Source organism: Lontra canadensis, unplaced genomic scaffold, assembly GCF_010015895.1.
Source record: "Lontra canadensis isolate GAN:19392208 unplaced genomic scaffold, GSC_riverotter_1.0 scaffold144, whole genome shotgun sequence".
Classification (NCBI taxonomy): Eukaryota; Metazoa; Chordata; class Mammalia; order Carnivora; family Mustelidae; genus Lontra; species Lontra canadensis.
In genome coordinates, this window is record NW_022631138.1 from 1,094,839 (window position 1) to 1,122,091 (window position 27,253).

The 27,253-nt window shown below is 46.5% G+C and overlaps 1 protein-coding gene across 5 annotated transcripts in view; it reads left to right on the forward strand.

Moving 5' to 3' along the window:
- Positions 1-27,253, forward strand: part of ACOXL (acyl-CoA oxidase like) — a 326,290-nt gene that overhangs the window by 37,429 nt on the left and 261,608 nt on the right. For all 5 annotated transcript variants that reach the window (XM_032843889.1, XM_032843891.1, XM_032843892.1 and 2 more), the window contains exons 4-9: positions 4,695-4,781; positions 5,098-5,196; positions 9,194-9,308; positions 9,902-9,988; positions 11,785-11,857; positions 15,666-15,798. In XM_032843889.1, coding sequence (XP_032699780.1) covers positions 4,695-4,781; positions 5,098-5,196; positions 9,194-9,308; positions 9,902-9,988; positions 11,785-11,857; positions 15,666-15,798 — 594 coding nt within the window. The remainder of the gene's footprint in view (positions 1-4,694; positions 4,782-5,097; positions 5,197-9,193; positions 9,309-9,901; positions 9,989-11,784; positions 11,858-15,665; positions 15,799-27,253) is intronic.

Here is a 27,253-nt window from a genome sequence, read left to right on the forward strand (position 1 = left end):
GGGTTCTGGTAGCCTCTACCTACTTTCCTTTTACACCTGCACAGGAGCTTTCCTTTTATACCTGCACATGAGGAAGTGTTGGCAGTTTGTCTAAGTCATCTCTGCCCCGCAGCCCTGGGCTCCTTTGCTCTCTCCCTCCACATCTGTGTTCTTCAAAAGCTCTGGGTGTCCCTGAGTCCTTTAGATAAACATAGTTGGACTAACACAGCCAAGTGGTGGCAGGACCAGGGTCTGGCTCTGAGAATGACTCACGATGAGGTTGGGGGTGGGGTGGGGTGGGAAAGTGAGAGGTTCCAGGGAAAGACTTCCTTTACTAAGGGCTTTGAATCCCTGCTTTAGCTTGGGAGCCTGCCTGAGGTCTTCTACCAGACACGCTGATGCATTCTGGAAGGACTCTAGGACCCAAAGAAATGTGACATGCTTCCTTTTCTTCTTCCCCATGACTGTTCCTCTTTTTCTCTATCTGAACTACCCTATTATCTGTCTTAGTTTGCTTGGGCTGCCATGATAAAATACTATAGTTCATGTGGCTTAAATAACAGAAATTCATTTTCTCACAGTTCTGGAGGCTGGTGAGATCAAGGTCCAGCTGATGGAATTCCTGGTGAGGACTCTCTTCCTGTAGATGGTTGCCTTCTTGCTGTGTCCCCACACTGGGACTGGGCAGAGAGAGACAGACAGAAAGAGAGAGCACTCTCTGGTATCTCTTATAAGGGCACTAATCCCATCGTGAATGTTCCACGCATGACCTCATTTAAATTTAATTAGTTCCCAAAGACCCCATATCCTAACACCAACACACTGAGGGTTAAGGCTTCAGTGTATGCATTGTGGGGGGAACACAATGCAGTCCATAGCACTATCCTTTCTGGGGCCACCATTGTCTCAGAAACCAGCAGTGCTTCAGTGTGTTCCATTTGCTCTTGGAATGAAAAGAGAAAAGAGTCTGAATGCACTTGAAGATTCTTCAGGGGACCCACTTTTGGACTATGGTGTAGGAAGGGCCTGGCCCATCACAGCCATGGCAGACTTCCTGGCATGCATGACAGACCTGACTGGTACATGGTGGCATGGAGAGAGTCAGAATGACGTGGGTTTACGTCCTGTCTCTAGGACTTCACAGTCAAAGTTCATGCACATTCCTTTTACATCTAAGCTCATAATGGGTGACCTTTGTTTTCTCTTCTGTGAAGACGTGCTGCTAATGTCCATTCATGGGCTGCGGTCAGATTTAAATTGATGATGCCTATGAGAAGCTGTATGTTATGGCTGGCAGGTAGCAGGAGCTTGGTAAGTGGCTGGGATGGTACCCCCTAAGATGTGACCCAGACCCTTTCCTGGCAGTCTCCTAGGTAGTGGCTCAGTCAGTGGATTGAGGTGAAATTGACCTGTGTTCCAGCTCCAGCCCCCTAGCTTTCCCTGCCATGGTGGGACATCTTTCTTGCTAGTCACCATTTGGAAGTTAAGAGGCCCCATCCTTGAACCTCTTCAGCCTGTCCTGACAGCAGTTCCCAGTCCCCAGGTAGCTCTGACTGTGGCCTCCAGATGCTACTGCCAGCTGTCATTGGGCATATTGTGCTCATGACCTCATGTACACGAGGTAGCTGCCCTTCCCATCCTCCAGATGAGTGAGAAAGGAGAGAAGGAGCTTTCCCAAACAAACAATGCAAGGTGCACATAGATTTAGAGATTTTGTGGTGTCCTTCCCGTTGTCTAATTTCCTTGCCACTGCATTCTTTGGTTTTTCTCAGAACAAATAGACTAGTCTGGGTCCTGTCTGCTGAGGTGGACTAGAGGCCAGGATGCCCACTGGGCAGCAAAGGCAGCAATGGACACAGTGCTCTCCGAGGAGGACACTTTGCCCTGCTCCCTTGTGATGGGTTAGTGCCCTTCTTTGTTCAGTTTCTGCCTCCCTGTCTTAGGGAATTCATCCCCCCCTCCCTGGTTCTTCCAGCAATCAACCCCCCACCTAGCCCCCACTAAACAGTTAATGGGCCTTCATCCATCTGGAGGCTCAGGCCCAAAATCAGGTGGCACCTAGAGTCCTCCCTTGCTTTCTTCTTCCAAATCCAGCCCATCAGCTCTGTCTCCAGAATCTACCTTGAACGCCCCTGCTTCGCACCATCCCGGTCTGACCACTGCTCACTGGCTTACCTCAGTGGTTGCTCAGGAGGCATCTTCTTCCTGCTGGCTGGGCTGGGGTCCATCCTCCTCACAGGAGGCTTATATCAGGCCAGACAGTCATCTGCTTGGAACCTTCAGGTGCTCCCCCTGTGTCAGCCCCATTGGGTCAGATTCTCTTTCAGAGAATGTGGCTTTGGCAACACACTGCCCAGCACTTGGGGGAAAATCCTCACATTTTAAGTGACTCTGTGGATTGGGGGGTCACACAGACACCACGTCTATTAACTGCTGTGGTTTCTGCAAACCAGCAAGTTTCATTCACCCGCCCAGTGCTCCTACTGATGACATTTAGTGAACGGGAGTTTTCAAAATGTGGATAAAATATTCTCCCCACTCCCTTTTCTAATGAGGAGGAATGGATTTAAAATCTAGAAAAGGAATATATTTGTAAAGAATGCATTAGCCACCAGTTAGAGAGATTTGGGGGTGGAGAATTCAACCTGTTTTAGTTTTAGAAAAATGCTTTTTTAAAACTTGATTTCCAAGATGATTTATGATGGGAAAAACACTATTTGGATTGACTGTATCTTCCCGGGCTGGAATTAGCAATGTGATCAGCAGGGTCATGAGGATTCCGAGGATTCTTTATGAGTCTCCAAATGAAAGCACTTCATATGTCAGAGGTGATTAATGAAATTCGTCTGTCATGATGTCAGAGTTTTTGAATTTGGTAAAGTGCCCTTTCAGATAGTTAGGGTCAGGCTGATCACATATGTGGAGTGTGGGACTAGTTCTTGCCAGAGGCCGGTGACAGTCTTGGGTGGGAGATCTTAAGATTCCGTTCCTGCCATTTCCCTTCCTACAAGGTCTTCCTTGGGGTTACTGTGTCTACTCAAGCTCATTCAACTGTGATGACCCCAGGGAAAAAGGGTACCTATTGGCTATTATAACTGAAGAGTCCAGAGTGCCACAGGTGTGGATGTGGGGACCTGGTCTGTCCCATGTGTCTGCCTTGTCTCCTTCTCCCCACCTTGACCTCATGTGTTGGTTTCCTATACCAGCTCTCGTGATGGCAAGAGCAGCCAGCAGCTCTAGGCCTGCATGCTTCCAGATTCCACTGCAGTGAGAAAGAGAGAGCATCTTTTGCCTACTAGCTCACCCATGTGTCCCAGAGGATGCTGTGGTTGGACCCACCCAGACCACGCACGGGTCTGTGCTGATGCCATCCATCCCCCATGGCCAGGATATTATAGATGTTATTGCAAATCGACCCGTCCTGGGTCCTAGGCTCATTCTAGAGCTGAGGGTGAGGTCAACATTAGCCATAGACCACCTGGACTGACTGAGGGAGAGGAGGGGTCCCCAGAGAAAAGCCGGCACTGGGTGGCCGGGGCAGAGGACGGCATGCAAGCCTGCAAACACAGCCAGTGTCTATACACTTGAACTCTTCTGTCTTTGTCATCAATCCTCCACTCCCTTTAAATGGCTCTGCTCCACCTACCCTTCCTTCTCATCTTCCTCCTCATCATTCTCCTCCTCCACTTCCTCCTTGCCAGCAACACTTTTCCAGGGTTTATAAAAGACCAGAGTCCTTGGCAGTTGACCGTCACTGAATTCTCGCTGCAACCTTATGAAGTGCTATTAGGCATTAAGCACCTTGGCTTTGGACCCCAGCCCTGCTCACCATCTCAGAGCGCAGCCTTCGGCAGGTCACCCCTCTCGCTGAACCTCAGTGTCCCTGTCTGTCAAGTGGGGGTGATGACGTGTTTTTCCCGGCGTGGTTGTGAGAATCAGTGGGCTTGTGTGTATGAAGCTCAGTGCTTAGAAGGGTAAGTGCTCAGTAAGTGGGAGCACTCATCACTCACTGTGTTTGTCAGATGTGGAGACTGAGGATTGCCATTTTTCCAAGGTCCCCCAGCCAGTGGGTACCTAAGCTGGGCTTGGAGCCCAGGCTGTCTCATCGCGGGCTGAGTGCTTGCTCGTTATTGGATTTGCATTCCGTTTTCCATCAGCTTTCCTGTTTGCTGGCAGTTTCTCATGGTAGGGTTCACCTCTGCAGTCTGGGCTAGTGTCTGGGATCAGTGCATAAATACTTCGTTACACATCTTCTCCACACCAGGCACTAAGCTAGCCCCTGAGCAGATAAGGCAGACTGAACGTTCCAAAGTGTCATTTCAGAGAAAAACAAAACTGGAGGTATCACGATTCCAGATTTCGAGTCATATTACAAAGCAGTAGGAATTAAAACTGTATGGTACTGGCATAAAAATAGAGATGTGGAGCAGTGGAATAAAACAGAAAACCCAGAAGTAAACCCCCAATTAGGTGGTCAATTCATCTTTGACAAAGGAGGAATAAATATCCAGTGGAAAAAAGAGAGTCTCTTCAGCAAATGGCGTTGGGAAAACTAGACAGTCACATGCAAAAGAATGAAACTGGACCACTTGTGGGGCTTTTGTAAAGCTGGACAAGCTGAACACATGCTCCTTGAATGGAGTTTGGCCAGGGCTTTATTCATCATTCAATTGTTGACTCTCGCTAACAACGGTCTATGTTGTTCTTGCTTTCAGTGTGGAATAATTTATTGGCTATTTGGTGGTGCAGTCAGGAACCTTGGAAGCCCAGGACATGTCACTAAGTGGCTTCAGCCCCTCCAGGTATGGCGTGTTTTCTTCCATGGAGAGCCTTAAAAATTCATAGTAACTAGATGTGTGTGTGAGCGCATGTTTGCAGAGAAAGAAAGTAAACCAGAGAATTAACGTCAGGGAGAATCTTGTTCTGAATGAGAGATTCCAGATTGTTTTTTAAAAGAACTGTCACGTTGTTGTCACAGTAGCTGCCCCCAGGCACAACGCTTGTAAATATCTCCAACTCACGGCTCCCTCTCTTACCCACATCCTTGATGATCAGAGCTCTGCATTTAGATCGAGCATCTGACTAGCTAATTCCCTTCTAATATCTGGTAAACTCCAGGAGCAGAAATACACTGGGATGTTTGCAATGACCGAGAGGGGCCACGGGAGCAACGTGAGAGGGATCCAGACTGAAGCCACCTTTGACCTCTCGGCGCAGGTGAGGATTCTGCCCCTTGTTCTGCAGTTTGGGGTGGTGGGAAACCTGTTCAGAACCAGACTCTCCTTCTTCCCGAGGTCAACCTCACATCCTCCGTGTACACTCTCTGGTCAGAGGGGCTCAGATTTCAAACAATTGCCTAGGTGCTTTAGTGGAGGGGGACACATGCTCAGCCTTCATGTGTCTCATATAAGCCAGCACTTTCTCAGCACCTACCATGTGCAGGCACTGCTTCATGCACTTTATGTGCTCTTGTTAATTGGATGTCTGGTGACACCCCTAGGAGAGCAGTACGGGCACCATTTTGTCATCCTTCCCAACCGCCTCAGGTAAATGGCTGGAAGAGAAGTTTTGTTTGCACTCCCCTTTGCACCTTGCGGCAGGAGGGCACTGCGTGTGCTGATATCTCCTTACCAGGAACCATGCCCTTGTTACTGGCACGAAGCAGTGTTTCTAACTGTGACTTACATGAAAACTCCCATGGCCTCCCAAATAGAATTTCACAAAACAGTCTTGCTTCTGTGATCTTTAGTATATGTGGGGAACTTCGTTAGTTTCCCTTCTGTCCTCATAAATAAAAACCAGTTCGTCAAGACTCTAAACTGACCCTCTCCATAAATGCGTCATACCCCGCAGGGCGAAAACCCTGCTCTCTCTAAAGAAGTCTCCATTTCTTTAGCTCCTCCTCCCTCCGAATAAAGAAACTCTCTACTTATTTCACTCTCCTTCATAGTTTCTTGCTTGATATTGGGTTTTCCTAAGAACTGTGAAGGAGGGGCACTGGGTGGCTCAGTGGGTTAAGCTGCTGCCTTCGGCTCAGGTCATGATCTCAGGGTCCTGGGATCGAGTCCCGCATCAGGCTCTCTGCTCAGCGGGGAGCCTGCTTCCTTCTCTCTCTCTCTGCCTGCCTCTCTGCCTACTTGTGATCTCTCTCTGTCAAATAAATAAATAAAATCTTAAAAAAAAAGAACTGTGAAGGAATACGTAAATTTTGAAGTTCTTTCTAGACACGAGTGTGGGTAAAAATATATATATGCAGGCGTGGGGCGTGGGTGTAGGTGTGGCTACTCACTCTAGCTGTTCTTCGTTTTTGCTGAGTTTGTCCTTTAGAATCTGAATTTTTGCTAGCGGGTTTTCCCGACCCACAAACGCTAGCTAGAGGGGATCAGGGGTTAGAATGATGGATTCAAGCGAAGGTTCTGTTGGAATATGTTCATCCCGTCCTCCTGCCCAGATGCTAATTCTCTACAATAGTCAGCGATGTCCAAGGTCCTAGCAAGAGTAAGGACTGACATGTATCGAATGCTCCCTATGTGCCGGGCTCTGTGTTGAACACCTTCTGTATACTTCACCGTATTCCCTTGCAATAACCATCCCACAACATGACAGTAAGCCACTTCTTGTAATCTAGCCCATGTGTGCTAGATGTCAGGCTGAGCACTGTACATGTGACATTGTGTTAAAGACCCTGTAGTTTTCTAGGAAGATATTATTGTCCCTATTTGATAGGTGGAGAAACTGAGGCTCACAGAGGTTAGGAAACTATGAATGAGTCTGCAGTTAATGAACGAGTCTGCCTCAGGTGGGGCTGCCCCTCACAGCTTAGCTTTCCAGCAAGGGGTGGCGTGCTAACCAAACACCTTTTCAGTTTTCGGTTGATCAGTTTTTTCTTTCCCTAAACCACAGTACTGAGCTCACCTTGCTGTCATTAGAGAGGAAAAAAGAAACCCCACCCAGAATTCTTATTTATTTGTTTCTTCTTACAGTCATTATTTTTTCCCACCAAAATCATTTACCAGGGTGGGTCCCATTTTCCCCAAACAGCATAAATGATTTAGCTACCTGGCATGCTTTGGCAGCTGCCGCCTTCTGCAGGGGGGTTGCAGAGCTGAAACCGTAATGATGAGGAGACTCTGGTGAACACTCCGGTGGGAGTGAGAGAGAGAATAAGCCCATCATAAACTCGGGCCACTGAGGATTGACATAGCAGGGAATGGATTTCTCCTTCATTGCTTTCCGTGTTTCCCCCTTCATTTCCCTTGTAAAACGTGAGAGCACATCCAATGAGCCCTCTCTCCCTCAAGGACTCTTTCAATCACTTACATTTTCTGGTTATTCATTTCTGTGGGTTGGCTGTTTTATTTTTATTTTTGGACAGAGGCTCGGGTAGTGGTGGGGATAATTAAGAGGTAAGAGAGAATTTAGTTTTATATTTTATGCTAACAAAAATAAATACAGCTATGAGCTTTTGGGCAAAGCCTTTTTTTTCTTCTTTTCTTTCTTCTTCTTTTTCCTTTTTTTTTTTTTTTAAGTGCTTACAGTACTGACCATTTTGTTGGCCTTCAACAACTAATTATGGTAGGAACCGACACACATGGTGTGCATTATTTAGATCATGCTTTAATGCCAGCATTTTGGCTTGTGCAGACTTTCCCAAATCAATGTTTTTGCCAGAAGTGACAAACCTCCTTTCCCAGAGTGTATCAGATGTTTTCGGGGATGGATGGCCTTCCGTCTCTTCCCCACCCAACCAGATCTTTGCTGCCAGGTCAATGTTACTCTGCTACTTCCCTTCCTACCCTTTAGGGGTAAGCGTCCCTTCACCACACGGATTTTTTTGTTGTTGTTGTGGTTGTTACTGCACTCAGCCTCAAATAGTTCCTTTCTTTGAGAAATCCTGGCTGGCCTGATAAGACTAGGGCAGTCTCCAGAGACTTCCCTTAAAAGGATTCAGCTTGTCCATTTATGTTTCTGAAAAGCGCTTGCACATGCTAGAAGTTTCCTTGTGCAAACACATGTCAGAGAATGTTTTCTTGGGCTTCGAGAATGTATGTCTTGGCCAGCAGGCGAGGGTAGTCTATAGACTTTAAAATTCGGACTCCGAGATAATCTTTACATGATCAATCGTTTGTTGCTTTAGTTCAGCCACCTTTTCGATATTGTCAGCTCCAATTAGATATGCAGTTCTGCTCTTTTGCTATTTCCCCTGGATTCCCTGACCTGCCCCAGAGACCCTGTATTCAGAGCTGCCCGTTACCGTCAGTGCCTCCTTGACGAGAGGTTCCTGGGTAACCCGGGTGGTGAGCAGAATCAGAAGCGAAGCAGGGCATTTCCATTGTGATTCTGCCCTGGCTTCCCGAGAGGAGGAGAGAGAAGACCCAGATTGAGCAGAGCCTGAAAACAAAAACCCTGCATGGTTTTCTTGAACAATGTTAATTTCAATGTTAATTAACAATGTTAATTTCTTGAACAATGTTAATTTCTGTTTGGAGCTGGAAGAATCCTTGGTCATATGATGGAGACAAACTGGGTGGCATATTCAAAGATACTTTCCCTTATAAGAGAATTATCTACAAATGTTTCAGGTTAAGGGTTTATGCCTTTGGGGGAACTTTTAATTATTATATCCATCGATCAAGAAAAAGGAGAGGCAGGATCTGAAACAATCATCCAAAGGCTCAAATGAGGGTTGGTTTTTTTTTTTTTTTTTTTTTTTAATAAAAATTAGGATTGTGTGGGCTAAATTCTAAGCAATGGTGGGACTGGGTCATGGTTGCCTACTAATCTTGCTTGCATTTCTGGCATACGGTTTTGGCCCTCAATTAGATGCTGTTTAAACAACAAAACCCTATCAATAAGGTAGAGATTTTCAAGGCCAGGGCAAGAGTGGAGGACGTGAGGAACCAAGTGATTTGTCCACAAGACTCAATGCCCAGCAGACAAGATAAAACACGCAGATGTGGACTCATCCACCTAGGGGCCCCAGATCATTAAACGTGTCATCCTGTCTTGTGAACCTTGCGAGTGGGATGTTTGGGAGAGCTGAGTATAGATCACCAGGGGCTTGGGGGTTTTGTCTTCTCTTCTGCTGTGAAATCAATCACCTGAGGGTGTCCTGCTGGAGGATGTGGATCTATTTCACAGTAATCATTGCACTGAGCCAAGGAGTTGAGATGAGCCTAGGAGAGGAAAACTCTGTCGCTCTTTTTCTGTGTAGGAGTTTGTGATCGACACGCCATGTGAAAATGCTGAGAAGATGTACATTGGAAATGCGATGTATGGGAATTATGCCGCTGTCTTTGCTCAGCTCATCATAAACGGAAGATCGCAAGGTTTGTGCTGGTGCAGAAAGCTAGAATAATTCTCTTTACCCTTACTACTTTCCAGCAAGTACTTTACCTTGAAAGTGTACTTCACAGCACTGGTTTTGTCTTGTATAAACTCAGCACCAACTTTATTTCTTCAGTGTACACGGTGGCTGAATTTATTCTTACATTTTGACATTACAGTAGTCCCCCCCCAGCCCCACCCTTATGTTTGCCTTCCACGATTATTGTTACCTGCCGTCAGCTGCAGTCTGGAAGCAGATGACCTTCCTTCCGAGGTCAGAGGGTCCATAGTAGTGTCACACTCTGTCACAGGGCCTATGTCATTCCCTTACTTCATCTCATCACGTAGGCAGGAAAACACTTGGCATATATAGGATTTGGTACTTTCTATGGTTTCAGGCCTTCACTGGGGTCTTGGAACATATCCCCTGTGGACAAGGGGCGACTACTGTATACACTACCATATGCAGGGCAGGGTCCTAGAACTGACTGAATTTCAGGATCAACACAATTTATAGGCTGTTCCAGGAAATGAATAAAGCTTTAATCGTAGCTTTAGAAAAGAGAGTTTATCAACTGTGTCTCTGCTTTCTCAGGGCCCCACTGTTTCATTGTTCCTGTCCGTGATGAGAATGGAAGCTTGTACCCCGGAGTGACAGCTATTGATATGATGTACAAGGAAGGTGAGTCCCCAAGTGACACCTCTTCTCCCCTCATTTGCACTTCCGGCACACTCCCTGCCCCACCCAAGGAGGGTCGAACCTAACTCACCAAAATAGCAAAACAGAGAAGGCAGAGAAGACTTTTCGATTTTGAAGCCTGATGAAAGTCTTTTACGTCACAACTGTTGGGGAATGTTGAAGATTGCCATTTATGAATATGTATTGGTCTTGTTTCCTCCCAGCCTCTCGGATTTTCCAGTCATGAGGCAGCTTTGCCCTGCGTAATTTCGCCTCTTTTCCTCTTCTTGGACTTGTGGGCTCTCAGAGGGCCAGTCGAGGCTCTCTCTTTTTCCTGCCTCTGAGCCACAGCCTGGTGTTGGTGCCTCAGAGGTCCTTGATGAATCCCGAGGACTGACTCACGGGACAAGTTTGCTGTCATACCCCAGGCTAAGCGGCTTAAACAACAGAAATGTATTGGCTCATAGTGCTGGAGGTTACAAGTTCAAGATCAAGGCGCTGGCAGGATTGGTTTCTTCTGAGGGTTGTGAGGGAGAAACTGTGCCACGCCTCTCTCCTTGGCTTCTAGCTGGTGTCTTCATGCTCGCATGGTGTTCTCTCTCCTAGTGTGCATGTCTGTGTCCAAATTTCCCCTTTCTATAATCCAGTCCCTTGGATTAGGGCAACCCTAATGACCTCTTTTAACTTGATTATCTCTGTAAAGACCCTGTCTGCGAATAAGGTCACATTCATTAGTACTGGGGGTTAGAACTCGAATGTGTGAATTTCAGGGGTGGGGTTGGGGGCGGTGTAATTCGACCAGCAATTACTGAGAGCGGGCCACGCCTGTGGGCCCCACTGGTTGTCCACAACCAAGGCCAAACCAAGCCAAAGAAACAGGTGGGAAGAGAAGGAAAAATAAACAAAAAGAGAAAAGGGGGAAGAAGATGATTCTTCGGTGGAGGGGATAGTCTCGTCTTGGCCCTCAGTGTTTAATGACCACTGCCATGGCTGCAGGAATGGGCTACAGGTAGGGTTGTGAGTGCTCTGACTGTATCTCTCAGGGGTGACAGAGGCCCTCGCTGGCCTTGTCCCTTGAAGTCACCTCTCGAGTCCATTGTTGCTGAGAGCAGAGGGCTGAGCTCTTGTGAAGTGGTGCCAGACATTTAAAACACTGGCAACTTAAAAAAGTCTGCTTTGGTTTCCTTGTAAGCTCCTAAATGCAACTGTGTCCTTGTCAAGGGGTGATGTTCTAAATAAAGATGTTTACTAAAGATTTTTTCCCCCTTAGATTAAATCTTCCTAAGTGTGAGATAAACAAAAAGTAGACCCCAGATTCTGACAGGTGTCATTAGGAAACAGGACCGGTGGCTTTCAGGAAGCTTCTGAAACTTGGGTCACCCCAGTCACTCACAGCTATCCTCGTGGCCATTTTCTCTTGTCTAAAAAGGCATCTGATTTCACAAACTTACCCCTTGTTCTGGTACGGAAGTGCTGGGAGGGAGGAGAAATTAGACTTCTTGCTTTCCTGCCTTCTCAGCGCTTGCCCTGACATTTCCTTCTGATGCCTAGAGCTCCTCCTTCCCAAGTCATAGTACCCAGACTCTCCACATGAGCCCAGGAGCACAGAAGGCACAGCTCTTCAAGAAAACAAACAGACGGCGTCCCCACCCCTGCCCCAAATAGAACAGCATGAGGCATCCTGGGAGAAAAAGAAAGGGTGCGGGATTTTAGCAGAGACAGGCCTGGGAAATAGCAGGAATGGTAGGTCTGAGGCTAGCACGGATTTGCCCCCTGCAGCTGTTTTCTGCTCTCTCTAGGTCTGCATGGTGTGGATAATGGGATTTTAATATTTCACAAGGTTCGGATACCAAGGGAGAACCTGCTGGATAAGTGAGTACTTTTTACTTTAACTCAGATTGGCTGTGCTTATGATCTCATTGCTCTCCCAAGCTGGGCCTGGCGCCTGGGTCTCATGGGCTGCACGTCCAGGCTGTCTGCCAGCCACTCCTACAAGTTTATTGATCTTCCATTGGAAAATGTAGATAAGAAAACAGAAAAAAATTGAAGTTACCCAAAATGCTATTCCCCAGACACAGTGATTGTTATGCACACCTTAATGTATAACTCTCTAGAATTCTTTCCACGCTGGTGTATCAACAGAGAGAGGGATGTTTGATTTTTACTGAATGAGATCCACTTACAAATTCTATTTTTTTTTAAAGATTTTATTTATTTATTCAACACAGAGAGAGATATCACAAGTAGGCAGAGAAGCAGGGGGAGAGGGGAAGCAGGCTCCCTGCTGAGCAGAGCCCCATGTGGGGCTCTATCCCAGGACCCTGGGATCATGACTTGAGCTGAAAGCAGAGGCTTAACCGACTGAGCCACCCAGGCGCCCCACAAATTCTATTTTTTATAACTTGTAATTTCTGCTTAACATTTTGTCAAATGTTTTATGCAACAGGAAATACATATGTACATTATCATTTTCAATATTGTTGTAATAGATCGTTAAATAAGTGATCTACAGTTTATGTAATCTGTTCTTACTGTTGGGCAATTTAGGTTGTTTCCTTAAAATTTGTTGCTGTTGTTGCTATTACACACTGGGTAATGTTATCACCTCCTTCGGGGGTGGCAGGAGGTAAGGTACCACCGTTCAGCCCAGGAGGCTGTTATAGCCAGTGCTTCTTGGAGGGATGGGTAATGTCAGAGATGCTCAGTGTCATTTCCCAGCATCCCACTGCCGTCAGGGTGGGTTAAATGATGAGGTGAAGGCTGCTTCTTCTGGTGCATTTTCAGGGGTGGAGCTCTAGGAGTTCACATTACATTTTGCAGAGGCCAAGAAACACCAACCACGGTTACTTTTCTCAACAGCATTTCTAGTATCTAGTAACAATCCTGACCTACCAGCTTATGGCAAATCTGTGGAAAAGTTAGCAATTAAGGTCTGGATAATAGCTGGAGTCTAGAATTTCCTTTATAACACCTCATTCCTTTGCTTTGCCTGCAAACTCTTGCCAGCAGGTCAATGTCATAGATGCCAAAAGTTTAAGAAAAATGTGTGAGAAACAAAGTTTCTGTTAAAATTCCTAACTGTAAAAATTCTGTTAACCACGCCCCCCCCACCCCCGCCCAAGCCCCTGGGGAATTGGTAAGAGATAAAATGGAAACAACAAAAGCATCTTTGCAGTTATCCTGGTGTGTGGGGAAGCCTTGAGGCCCCCTCAGGAGCCACCAGTGCCCATGACAGCAGGTCTGAGTGCCACCAGCCTTCCCCAGAGATGCCAGCCCATTTTCCATTCGCTCAGGCAGCAGCACTGTGCTCTGGGGGATGGGCAAGAGGGAAGGAAAGCTGTAGTTGTAGAGCTCCCCATGTGTCATCCACCCTCACGAGATCTCAGTGGCCTGGCCAGTCTGCCAGAAGCTGGATCCATTGGCTCATCTTTCATCCAATACATTAGAGATTAGAAAGTTAGATCTAGCCAGTAAGAAAAGTGACAGTGAGCTACATGGTCTGTAGAAGATATGAGAATATATAGATATTTTTTATAAGAAGGATTTGATTCTAAACCATTCTATTGCCCTTTAAACTGCCTTCAATATGCCAGAGAACGGCAGTAGAAACAGGCATTTTGGAGGAGGAGCCCCATTTTGGGGTGTTGATAAAAAATGGATCAGGAAGTAGATGTTTACATTCATTGCAATCCCTGTCAAAATCCTAGTTGCCTTTTTTTTTTTTTTTTTTCAGAAACTGAGAAACTACTCCTTAACTTTATGTGGCAATACAAGAGTCAGAATAGCCAAAACAATCTTGCTAAAGAAGTAGGAGACTCACACTTCTGATCTGAAAATTTATTACAAATCTATAGTAATGGAGACGGTGTGATATTATAGTGGATCCCCTGAAAGCAGGTGGGAAGTAAAAAAGGAAAAAAAAAAAGAAAAAAAGGAAAAAACATTTACTGTGGTATTAGCATCAGGATAAATTGATAGGCAATGAAATAGAATAGTCTAGGAATAAATTCTTACATTTATGGTAAATTAATGTTCAACAAGGACAGTAAGACTTTTTAATGGGGGGAAAGAATAGTCCTTTCAACAGACGGTGCTGGGGCAACTGGACACCCACATGCAACAGCATGAAGTTGGACTTTTCACTCATCCTGTACATAAAAATTAACTCAAAATGGATCACAGATATAGATGTAGAGGCCCAAACTTAAAGTTCTTAGAAGAAAAGATAGATGTGTGTCTTTGTGACCTCGATTTAAACACCAAAAACATAAGCAACCAAAGAAAAAAAGAAATTAAAATTAAGCAAATTTTTAAGTTTCATCAAAATTTAAAAAATTCGCACCTCAAAGGACACTATGAAGGATGTGAAAAGACATTACACAGAATGGAAGAACATAACTGGAAATCACATATATTGTGGTATGTATGATACATATATATCATCTATATCTATATCTATTTATATATATGACATCCAGAATATAAAAGGAACTATTATAGCTCAACAATTAAAAGACAAATGACCCAGTTGAAAAATGACCCTGAATAGACATTTCTTCGAAGAAGATATGCAAATGGCTAGTGAGCACATGAAAAGATGCTCAACGTCATTGTCATTAGGGAAATGCCAATCAAAACCACAATGAGATACCACTTTGCACCTGCTCAGATGGGTATAAAAAAAGAGACAAGCCGTAATGGTTGGCGAGGATGTGGACAAATTGAAACCCTCAAACCTTCTTGGTGGGGATGAAAATGGTATTGCCAATTTGGAAAAGAGTTTGGCATTTCTCCAAAAGTTTAAGTTTTTCATATGAGCCCATTCTGTTCCTAGGTATGGGTGAAAACATCGTTCACAGGAGAATCGAAAACATGCTTGCACCAAAACATGTCCACAATTGTTCAAACTGTTCAATTGTTCATAGCATAATTATTCATAATAGCCATAAAAGGGGAGACAACCCAAATATCCATGAACTGATGAACAGAGGAACAAGATATGGTGTATCCATGTGGGGGCTTATCATGGGGCTGTAAACAGGCATGAAGTATAGACACACACCACAACATGCAGGGACCATGAGAACACCGAGCTGAGTAAAAGAAGGCACACATAAAAGCCACATATTGTACAGTTCCACCGATGGGAAACATCCAGAATGGACAACTCTGTAGAGATAGATAGTAGTTTAACGGTTGCCAGGGCCTGGAGTATGATGAGTATGGGGAGTGACTGCTCACAGCATGAGGGTTTTTGGGGGGGTGATGAAATGTTTTGGAACTGGACAGTGGTAATGTTTGTACGAGTTTCTGAATGTCCTAAAAAGCACTGAATTGCACACCTTAAAAGGGGGGGATTTTTATGGCATGTGAATTATATATCAACAACAAAAGAGTGGATTGGGGTGTGGTCTTCACATTCAGGCTCCAGTGTGGGTTTAATGATGGCAGTCCCCATGCTTCTTTTTGGCACGAAACCTGCTTTTACTTTCCGTGAGTCAAGTCTTGGTCAGAATCTACTGGGGAGACTCTTCCCCTGCCTCTGACTCTGAGGTCTCATGAGCGTAGTTCCTGGACCTAGAAACCTTGTGTGTGCGTATGACATCATTTCTAGTGGTGCCGTGTACTTCTTCTTTGTTAACCCTGCTCCTCTTTTCCACCTGCCTCTCCCCTATTATAGGTTTGGTTCTGTGGCTCCAGATGGGCAGTACCATTCCCCTATTAAGAACAAGAGTGCAAGATTCAATGCAATGCTGGCAGCGCTGACCCCTTCAAGATTAGCTGTGACTTTCCAAGCTCTGGGTGCCATGAAGGTAGTTGACTCTGATTTTAATTTACATCACGGTTTATTCTCTGCATGTTCCGGGGATGGATAACAATTTTAGGAGCTGATCTTCCCAAGCCACAATTGTTATAATGTGGCTAGGGTTAATGGTTAGATACTAAGAAGGGCCAGTTGGTCGCATACAGAGAACAGTTCTGCACCCTTCTTATCATGGAATCCTATCCATCTACATCTCAGATGGGCTGCTGATTATGGTGGGTACGACATAGGCATTGTGGTAAAGGAGCCACAAACGATGACCTTGGGGGGGCCTGGGTCATTCAGAACAAATGCATCTGCTGGAAAAGCAGCTAAGAGCTGACAAGTGAGGGGAGGCTGGCGTGTCTCAGTTCAGTTCACTGGGGAGATTTGATGGTCACGTGGCTCTTTGGGGCATGGCATTCAGGATCACAGTTGGAGTCCATGAAGCCAGACCCCTAGAAGGCATCTCTATCTCCCCTCCTCTCCCACCCTCCCAGATACTAATTTGGAAAGAGCAGCCAGTAGAGGCAAGTTCTGGAGGGGCCTTCTCTTTCTCCTTTTTCTCCTCTTCCTCCTCCTCCTCTCCTCCTCCTCAAAGCTCAGCATTGTCTGTTCTCTGGGCCCTTTCCATCCTTTTGCATGAGGGAAAAACCTGCTCTAAGCTCCATAGAGCTTGGTGAAGCTGGAAGGAAAATTAGGAAACCCGTGAATATACATTGTGGCACGAATCCAACTTTTCCATCAAGAAGGAATAAATTTCATTCACCTGACTCGAGGCCTGACATCAGCACACAGTCAGCTGACTAGCAGGAGAATTCTTCTTTACTCTCTTCCATCGGTTTGGTCCTACTTCCCAGGAAGCCGGCCTGATAGGACCTGCCCTGTGTTTTGCATTTCCTGCTGGTGGGTACAACTGAGATGCTGTAAATAACCAGGCTCAGTGCTCAGCCAGTGACCTCACACCCGTAGGCACTGCTTCCTGTGCTTGTGTTCCCATGGTTCTGAAGGGGTGTTGAGTTCTGAGGTCCTGCATCAGGAGTGGCCCAGCCAGTTGGTTCCCTTGGCTGAATCGTCTGACAAATGAAGGAGGCCCCAGGGAAGCTTGAAGTCAAGGCTGTGTTCTGAAGCACAGCTTCAGAGTGCTAAGGAACGCTTCTTCTTTAAGTCTGTATAGAAACCATTTCAGCCATTTCGGGACTCCAGAAAGAGGCAGAAGGGGAGAAGTCAGGGAGCTGAGCATTACATTGTAGAGAAGCTGGGACAAAAGTCAGAACCAGGATTATCTCTTCCCTCAGTGGCAATTGTGCACCAGAGTCCCTCTGCTGGCAGTGGCCTTGGGTCCCTCTGAGGAGAGTGCTCAAGGGACACGAAAGCACCTGCTGGCCCCTGGCCTGTACAGGCGGTGCAGAAAGCCTGTGCTTTATGTTTCTGAAGGGGCGGCGGTGTGTGAAGGACGTCCACGCTGCCAGCAGCCCCATTAGCTCATCCGGGCTGGTGGCCGAGGCCCAAGGGGCAGGCACAGGGTAGCAGAGCCAGGGAAGTGGCAGGGTCTTCTGGAAGAGACTTGATTTTCAGTATCATCAGATCTGGAGCAGGGAGGGTGGGAGAGACGAGACCATGGCTGATTTTTAAAGATTTTATTTATTTATTTGACAGACAGAGATCACAGGTAGGCAGAGAGGCAGGCAGAGAGAGAGGGGGAAGCAGGCTCCCCGCTGAGCAGAGAGCCCAATGCGGGCTTGATCCCAGGACCCTGAGATCACAACCTGAGCCAAAGGCAGAGGCTTTAACCCACTGAGCCACCCAGGCTCCCCCATGGCTGATTTTTAAAAGGTCCTCATTCTCTGATCTACCAGACATTGGCAACATGGAGGCCCTATCTTGATCATAGAATAGGGAACCAAGGGCCCAAATCTCAGCCAGTACATGACTGGCAGTGGGGCCATGGACAAATCAGGAGGCCTCTTTAAACCTCAGCTTCTTCATCTGTAAAATGGACCTTGTGATAACGGTGAGGCAGGCGCGAGTAGAGGTGTGTGCGGCGCTGGCACAGAGCGAATGAATGTTCGGTAGCTCAGAGCGGTGACTGATGTGATGCTTGTTGCCACTGCTGCTGTCACTGGGAAGATAGGAGTTAGCTGTGAGACAGGAATGAGTGAGCTTTTATTAGAACACATGCCATCTGGGCCTCCAGGTAACAAGGCGGTCTGAAAGGTTCTGCAGAAGCACGCAGTTTTCCTTGGATTTCTGTGTCTCTGAAGCCAAAGAGTGGCTATGAGTCAGCATCTGCCCTGGCCGGGAGGCACATTTGCCCAGTGACAGGGAGATCCCCTTGTGGAGCCTGCGAGCCCCCGGCGTGATGTGGTGCGGGTACCGCCGATGCGCTCGGCCCTGATGGACAGCGACCCTGGCCGCTGTGATCTCATCACGAGCGTCTTGGGCAAGGATGATCTCACCAGTCCTCCTGGCAGGTCCTCCTCTCCTATGGCTCAAACACATGACAGATGTTTTCTCGGCTGAAACCTAAGACGGTCCTGCTTCTTCTGTTCTCGCTGATGAGTGGAAAAATGGATCCTTTTCTCCTATGCGCATTCCTCATGTATTAGAAAACTGTCGCTGTGGCTCCCCATGGTGACATGTGCTCAAGGCTGAGCATGCCCAGGCCTTTTAAACTTTGCCCAGATGTCTTATTTTTCATGGTTATCTCTCATTTCCATAGTTTCTTAGTACTTTCAGTTTTTCTCTTAAAGGCTTGCCTTAATAGCCTTCCTCCAGTTTGTGTCCAAAGTGCCGTGCCAGATTAAATGATTAGCAGGAACAAAAGGGAAAGGAAACCAAGATATTTGGCGTGGGTGGGAGGTGGGGCTTCGGTAGAGCCGGGCAGCTGAAGTGGAGGGCTGGGAAGCATTTTCAGAAGGAGGAAGGAAGCTGGGGAAAGTCACCGTGAGTTCGGAGACAGAAATAGAGGGAGTGTGAAATGTGAAAGAGTTCTAGCCCATCATTTTGGGTTGATCTTGCACGGAAGTAAATATTTCAGCATAAGACATGCTGGTTCCCCACTCTCCAAAGAGTCTCTCTAGTCTTTTATAGTAGATACTACATGGTAGCGGGGGCCCTCCCCCAGAATTCTGAGCACCTCTGGGTGGGGCCGGGGCCGGTGAAGCTGCATTTCTAGCAAGTTCCCCACTGATGTTGACATTGCTGGTTGGCAACCACATTTGGAAAACCCCTGCACAGAGCAGACGGATAGAGTCATAGATTCCTGGCCCCATCCCAGCCACCTTGCCCCATCCTGGCCTCCCAGTGCCTCCAAGATCATGGCCCAAGTTCTCTTCCCGTCTCCAGTGCCTTGCATGACCTCTCACTTGGCCTCCTGCACACGTGCGCTGTGCTGCCTAGCGTGCCCTCCCCCCACTTTTCACATGGTTAGTGTTCATGTACATGTTAGTGGTCAGACAAGTAAGTGTCTCTTCTTCAGAAAGGTCACAGCCTACGTGTGGTCCCTCTCTCATGTTTTCAAGGCCCTGTACTTCCCCCTGCAGCATTTGCTATGGTTTTGACCAGCTAACGGTGTGATAGGCCATTTCTGTGTCCTTCCAGCCTAAAGGCTCCACAGCCGGGGCCCTACCGGCCACCTTCACTGCTGGGTCTTCAACTTCCCACGTGGCATGGCACGAAGTAGGACCACAGCAAATAGGAGTTGGCAGAATGAATGAAGAATGAATCAGGGGTGCCTGGGTGGCTCAGTCAGTTAAGTGTTTGCCTTTGGCTCAGGTCATGATCTCAGGGTCCTGGGATTGAGCTGCTTGTTGGGCTCCGTGCTCAGTGGGGAGTCTCCTTCTCCCTCTGTCCTTCCTTGTGCTCTCTTTCTCTGTCTCAAATAAATAAATAAAATCTTTAAAGAAAAAAAAAGGGAATAAATTAGAATTCACAAATTGAGCACTTGACAGAGTTCTTAGTAGAAGTAAGTGTTCTGTACATGTTTATCTTGTGCCCCACACCCCAACCCCTCAGTTCATTCCAGGCTTGCAGGGAAGAAGGATGTTGCTAACTCCTCCTTCTAACTCTGCACATAATATGTGCTTTATACATACTAACTTATTTCTCCTCATAACAGTTCTGAGGAGGTTCCATTGGTATGTGGGGAAACTGAGGCCTGAAGAGATCAAAGAAATTTGTCCAAGGTGGACACTGAGTATATTACAGGTTGACTCTGCTGGTCCTTGTTAAGGGAGATGGCCCCATGTTTGGAAGGATGGTCATAGCATGTTGTGTGGAGAAGATTGACATGTAGATATTATGGAAAGATAAAGTTGGATTCAGTGTGAACAGGAGCAGGCCAATGCAGGACATAAATACTAAGAAGCTGGAGGTGCTCGGGTGTGTTCATGAGCTGCTGAATTAGCTGAGTTACCACTTTGGGTTGTAGAAGGCCACGAGCTGGCCTGTGAATGGTTGGGTTAGGAAGACCTTCACCACAGCCCTTAAGCCAGACTGCATCTGGTGGGAGCCATGCTTCTCCTCATCACCTAATCCTCATGCCAGTGCTGAGGCAGGCGGAGGGAAGACAGCCCACATAAAGTTGTTCGGGTGAGGTGTGTGGGATTGACGCGTATGGAGACAGCTGGAGTGCTGTGCTTACCGTAGGCCATAGCAAGACCATGAACAGCATGAACTCTGGAATGGGCTTCTTGGATTCGCAGCCTGCCTCTGTATGAGCTCGGCAAGTTATTGACCTTCTCCACACCTCTAAATACAATGAGAGCACAATTCGTAGAGATGTGGTAAGGCCCGGGTAGGTCAGAACCTGGAAGGGGCTTCTACAGTGCCCACAAACACACCGTCCGTATAGGAAGCCTGGTATTATTATTAGATACCATTATATGTAGGTGTGATGTGTGAGCTTATATAATCAAGTTCAGGGCTATCAGTCATGAAAATGACATCTGAGGCTGTGAGGATACCACACTGGGTTGATAACACATGCTCAGCCCGCTGTGTTTGAGCTGACAGTGGGGATGCGTGAGGCTGAGCCTGGATGTGGCTGGGAGATGTCTGTGGTCATGGTTGGCTGTGGCTATGGGGATGGGGAGTGGTGAGGTCCGTGCCATCTGGCTGTCTTCCTGGGGATCATTAAAAGACACATGTGCTGAGAGAAGAGTGGAGGGAGTGAATGACCATCTTTGAGTCATAAAAAGCTGCGGTATGTATGATGGTGGATAGATTTTCCCAGTTGCTGGGGCTGAAGGGAGAGCAAAGGGAAGAAATTGGTTTCACATGGGACACTCAGGACTTGTGATGGGAACATGACCTTTTCTGACAGTGAGTGTTGTTGGACATGAAGAAAGGGCCTGAGAAAGGTGGTAGAGTCCACTTTTTCAAGAGAGTCTCTCTTCTATTAATGGGGCTTCAGGGATATTGTGGCCTTGAATAACTTTTTCGAGACCTTCTGACTGTGTGGTTTCATGGAAAATTAGAATAACAAAGAAGAGGAGGTGAGGGGTATCTGAGTCTTCTGAGTCAAAGATGGTTCTTCAAACCACAGGGGTGTGATGGTGCAAAATCACTAGGGCCTGGGCTGTGTTGGAGGAACACAGAGCAGAGCTGGCTGTGTGTTCCTTTTTTCCGGCCTTGCCCTGGGGCTTCTCCTTCACACAGGCTTTGACACATCCCCAGAGATGTCCCAGATGTGTGTTCTCACCCTGGTGTCTGGCTCCTGCATTTAGCTCTGCAATGCCAGGCCTGGGTACTCTAGTCACCAGCTGGGACTAGAGCTGGGCAGCTGGCATCAGAGTATGACAGCCTGCCCACCCTGACAACCATGAACCAGTCCCTTTAAATTAATAGCTTCAATTTCTGTAGCTACCACTATAATGCTATCAAGTTTTTGTCTGTTTAATTCTTGCTAAGGAGGTCACCTACTTTAGTTTCCTTTTGGAATCATTTTATGTTTATCTCTCCTTCTTGTCACTTAGTTTGATTTCATTTTTATGATTATTAATAGAACATTTGGTGGACAAAGATCTTGCCTTTTTACTTGTTCTCCACGTAGGGCCTAGTAGAACCCTAAATGTCATGCAGTCTTTTTACTCTTCCTTTCCTTTCCTTGCCTTCTCTTCTCCTTTCCCTTTTCCCACCCCTTCCCTTTCTTTTCCCTACCCCTTCCTTTTTCCCTTCCTCCCTTCCTTCCTTCTATCCATCCAGCCATCCAGCCATCTATCTACTCATCCATCTTCCTATCAGTCTACACAGTCATGTACCCACCTGTCCATTCATTCATCTATCTACCTTCCTACCCCCTCCTCCCATTCATCCATCCATTTATCCACCAATCCACTCACCTATCCATTCATCCATCCATCCACCCACACACCTTCCCACCCATCCCACTACAAAGACTCTGAACACAAGGGTGATCCATTCATGTACGATTTGGTAGTTAATGGGGAGCTATGTAATGTTCTAAAGAAAGGCAGTCACTTTTCTGACGGACAACATATTGTAGAAAAACGCCCTAGGCAAGAGTATATAAGGAGAAGTCAGAGGCATATTCTATCCTCCAGAGCCTGGCCCTCAGCCAGCATTAAGGACTAAATAAGGAGCATCTCTGTAGGACCTTGTACACATGAGGGCTTGGTGTGCAGACTGAACTGAATGGGATTGGATAGAAATAGAAGAACTCTGACAGTGAGCAGAGTGAGACCTCTGCCTTGTCAAATGGTGTGGTGTAACAGAGGGCAGAGTAAGGTAGAATATGGGGTCTCTAGAGCAATGTCTTGAAAATGTACGGTACTCACAAGTGTGTGTATATCATTGAAATTGACGAGGCAGAGTTGATTGATGTTTATTCTGTTGATACTTTTGTAATGTGGCCAGTTATCCCTTACCACAGGGAGTTGGGAGAATTGAAAATGGGGCTTATTCTGTGTCAGTTGTATGCTTGTCTTTTTAGATACATTGTGTCTGCTTTGAGGAAGCATTTTCATGTTGCTCATCTTGTTCTACTCAGGTTGACATTATTCTTATTTTAGTGTCCTCACAATGTGTACACAGGTGAAAGGAGCAGAGGACTTGCTCAGATTCTGGGGAAGTCCCATGGGATAAAGGGTTTGGTATCGATGACCCTTGGAGGGGCCATCTGTGAAAGAGGTACCGTTTCCAGTTTTCTGGGGTAGAAACTTCCCAAGGTTGACCACCAGAGGGTAGCAAATACCAATAATGACTTGCAGATTATTTTTTCCTTTCTATTTATTTGGGGTTGTACGTAAGAAAAGCCTGGAATTTTGTTGTTTTCATCAGTTTAGCATCTTGTCAGCTATGAGTGTTGATTACTACAAAATGGTCAGGATAAGGAAAGGGGGGTGGGTGCATCACCTGAGTAATAAATTGTCTGGCCCAAGACCAAGACTGTTCATAGGAGGCAGGGTTATCTGGATGACTCTTCAGGATGTAATTTGGCTCACAAATGGTTTAAAAAATAAGTTTACAGCATTTTGGGTGGGTGTGAAAATGGTTAAAATTTTTTTTTTTTTTTTTTTTTTGTGGGGCACCTGGGTGGCTCAGTGGGTTAAAGCCTCTGCCTTTGGCTCAGGTCATGATCTCAGGGTCCTGGGATTGAGCCCGGCATCATCAGGTTCTCTGCTCAGCAGGGAGCCTGCTTCCCCGCCCCCCCTCTCTGCCTGCCTCCCTGCCTACTTGTGATCTCTGTCTGTCAAATAAATAAATAAAATATTAAAAAAAAAAACAAAAAAATATTTTTGTGTGGTGTTTCCATGGCAGTTTACATTTTTAACAACTGAAATTTGAACATTTATTTTTTAAAAGGTACATCTGCTGCCTTTTCCCTCAAAGAGCAAAAAGTTAAAGAGCTGGTACAACTGTAGATAAGTAGCACCTGACATGAATTTTTGAAATGGTAATTTTAAAGTATTGCCATTCTGAATTTACTTCAATTCTGTGAACACATGTGGGATGAGTTGCTGTGGGCAGTAAGCAGAGAGAACCTGGAGAGGTGGGAGCTCTGGGAGCTCACAGTGCATCCTGGTAACCTAGATCCTGGAAGGTGGTGGTGGTGGGCTTCGTAAAGAGAGCATCCAGAGATTTTTGTGGTTGGAAGAGACCTTGGAGATAAGAGTCCGGTGCCTATGTTTTACGGAGACGTTTCTGAATGAGGCTCTGAGTCTCTCAGGTACCAAAGACCTAGAAGTTGACCTCCAGCCCTTCCGCCCTGGGCAAAGACTCCAGGTCCCACCTGCAGATGGACAACCCAAGAGAACATGGTGGCATATGGAGTTTTTCTGTGCTGGAGGAGAGGAAAGTCTTGGGCATCCCACCCCTTTTGATGTGGCCCAGGAATGTGAGATGTTTGTGACTAAGATAACGTTTCAAGGAACAGAGCTCCCTTGAACTAAGTCATCAGAGGCTGAGCAAGCCTCGTAGGAAACCCCAGTCTCCTCAAACCCTGCGGTGTGGCCGTGGCAGCTATGAGAAGCATTAGCGATGCTGCTGCCATTGTAGACTGCTTCCAAACCACTCTGCACCTGGGTGCTGCTTGGAAGGGGGCTGGCTTCTTGCAGCCTGCTCACCCAGGTCATGGAGAAATGGTGCCCAGGCTACAGCTGTGAGGAGCGTCATCTGTCCTGTTGCCTGCCCCTGGGGAGCACCACCTGTGCCACCTGAGAGGTCAAGTATGGATGATTCATGGCGGGCTTGCTGTCCTTAGGAGCTTTTCCACCTGAAACTTGATATTTCATGTAACACAAGGGCATGTACAGGTCACTGTACCTTTTCCCGACTCCACATTTCATGGACTCCATTCTTCTTCCTCTGCCATGGATCCATCTGTTGGTAGTTTCTCAGAGAAAGGTGACAGTAGTTCAGCCCGTCCCCAAGTAATAACTCCTTGTCCTGAGTGCTTCCCTGAGCATTTTATAGATAATCAGTCCTTTAGTCATCACAGCGGCTCTGTGAGGTGGGTGCTGTCGTGATCCCCATTTTCCAGATGAGAAAACCGAGAGACAGAAAAATGTAGCAGCTTGCCCTGAGTTCCCCAGGCCTCCCAATGTGGCAGCCTCATGCTGGGGCCCTGCCTTACCCACAGTGGGATGGATTTTGTCATCCTCAAGCAAGGAGTCCTATGAGTCCATCACAGACCCTGCTCACTGGCATTCCTGGACCACTTGGACACATGGTTGTATTTGCTTTGGTTAACCAAACCAAACCAAACCAGAAAATAAAAAGAATCTTTTGTCTACGTTTAAAATTGTGGCGATTCCACTCAAACTGGCATTTGGCAGATGCTGGCTGGTTAGCGGCTGGGCCAGAATCCTGGCTTCCTTCTCCACTGTGGCCTGGGACCTGACTTGTTCTTTAGTGGCACCACGGACTTTACGTGATCGCCGTGTGTCACTGTGGTCCTGAGCATCAGTGTGCAGGGGGCATGAGGGGTGAGGGGAGACAGGCAGGTCCAGCCTTTACATAGAATGTCCTTTTATGGGGAGAAGGTCCATATATAATGAACATTTGTTGAGCGTGTATAACTCTGAGCTCAGTCCAGTGGGATGATTTTTGAATACCTCTGCTTACTTGCATCAGGTTTGCGGGTGAAAGTTTCTATATTCCTGTGTAGGAGACCTCCGCATTAGCTCTGGAAGCTGTTTGGCTTAAGTATATGGAACTTTCTCAGTAGTGTGTCTAGATCTGGTCTTTCATTTTACCCTGCGTGGCACTTGGTAGGCTCTTTAAATTTGAAAATTCCTTTCATTCTGGAGAACTTTCTTCTAATAGTTCTCTGGTAATTCTTTTCCCCCTATTTTTCTGTTTTCTCAGAACTCGAATTATTTGAAGGTTGGAATTTTTATCTTGATTGCCTCTCTCTTTTTCTCCACAGAGTTCTCAATAGGATTTGCTCTATGTTCTGGAATTTTCCTCATTACACATTTTCATTTGTACAATTACTTCTAATTTTCAAGAGCTCTTTCTCATATCTGTTCCTTTTCTGTAGGGAGATGTTTTTGTTTTTTAGATGCTGTTGCTTCTGTAATATAGATCAACTGGAGATTTTTTTCCAGAGTTTTAGTCTCCACATTATCTTTTTCTTCCCCCCTATAGGGTCTGTTGGGGTCAGTTAGAGAAAGAGAGGGTTAGGGGACAGAGAGATTGGAAACCACCAATTACAATCAATGTGAGGTTAGTGCTATAATGGAGTTACTAGCCAGACCAGGTCAAGTGCCACCAGGATTAGCTTAAGCCATTGGGGGAGAGTTCCCCCAAAGACTTTACCCTGACTCTTGAAGGATAAGTAGAAATTGCTTGTGAAACAAAGAGGGGGAAGAACGTTCCAGGCAGAGGGGAGACCATGCATGAAGACATGGAGGGAGTGTAAAGCAATGAAACCCACGGTGGATGAACAGAAGGCTTACTGTAGCCAGAGCTTCCATGGCTTGCTTGAGAAGTTGTGGTGGTTATCTACCACACTGACCAAGCTGGCAGGTGAGTGACGGCCATGATGAAAAAGGACTCAGGAGCCATGGAGAACCTGCGAAGGAAGGATTATATGCGGGATAAGGATATTCCCAGAACTGGATTTTATTATTTTTTTTATTTATTTTTAAAAAATATTTTATTTATTTGACAGAGAGAGAGAGATCACAAGTAGGCAGAGAGGCAGGCAGAGAGAGAGGGGGAAGCAGGCTCCCCACTGAGCAAGGAGCCTGATGTGGATCTCGATCCCAGGACCCTGAGATCATGACCTGAGCCAAAGGCAGAGGCTTAACCCACTGAGCCACCCAGGCACCCCAGGCACACACATTTTAAATATGAACATCCCCTCCTTTTATGGTCCCTACATTGGGGTTGACAAGGCACCCCCCCCCCCATCTGGCTTTATAAAAATTGAGAAACAAGCCAAGGAATAGTAGACACAGGCCAAAATGTCATCTTTCTTATTGATTCAAGCCAGGCTAGAGAAGTAGCTGAGGGAAGTAGTGGAAGGACTCATAATACCACAGTCCAGCCTTTGGCACGCTTACCCAAGCTGTCCCGGCAGGGCTGGATAGGGAGGCCTCCCATGTGAAGGAGCCTTCCCTAGGGCTAGCCCTCAACACCTGCTCCTTGAAGAAGGGGAAAGTGGGAAAGCAGTCTCCAAAAGCCCCGGGGTCTCAATCTAGAGTTTCCCCAAGAGAGAGGTCATCCCACAGGCCCTGCGGTAGTGTAAATTAGGGGTAGAGTCGAACCAGTTGTATACTTAAAGGAAAATTTCTATTGGTGAAAACATAGGAAGCAACCCTTTCTTAACTCCCTTAATGAGTTAAAGGTCACAGTCCCCAAGACCAGAACTGAGGTCATCCTTGGTCTCTCGCATCCAATCAGCCCCAATATCCTCTCTATTCTGTCCTTCACATTTACACCATATTCTTTCCCCACCTCTTCCACACATCATGTCTTACTTGGACCATTATCAT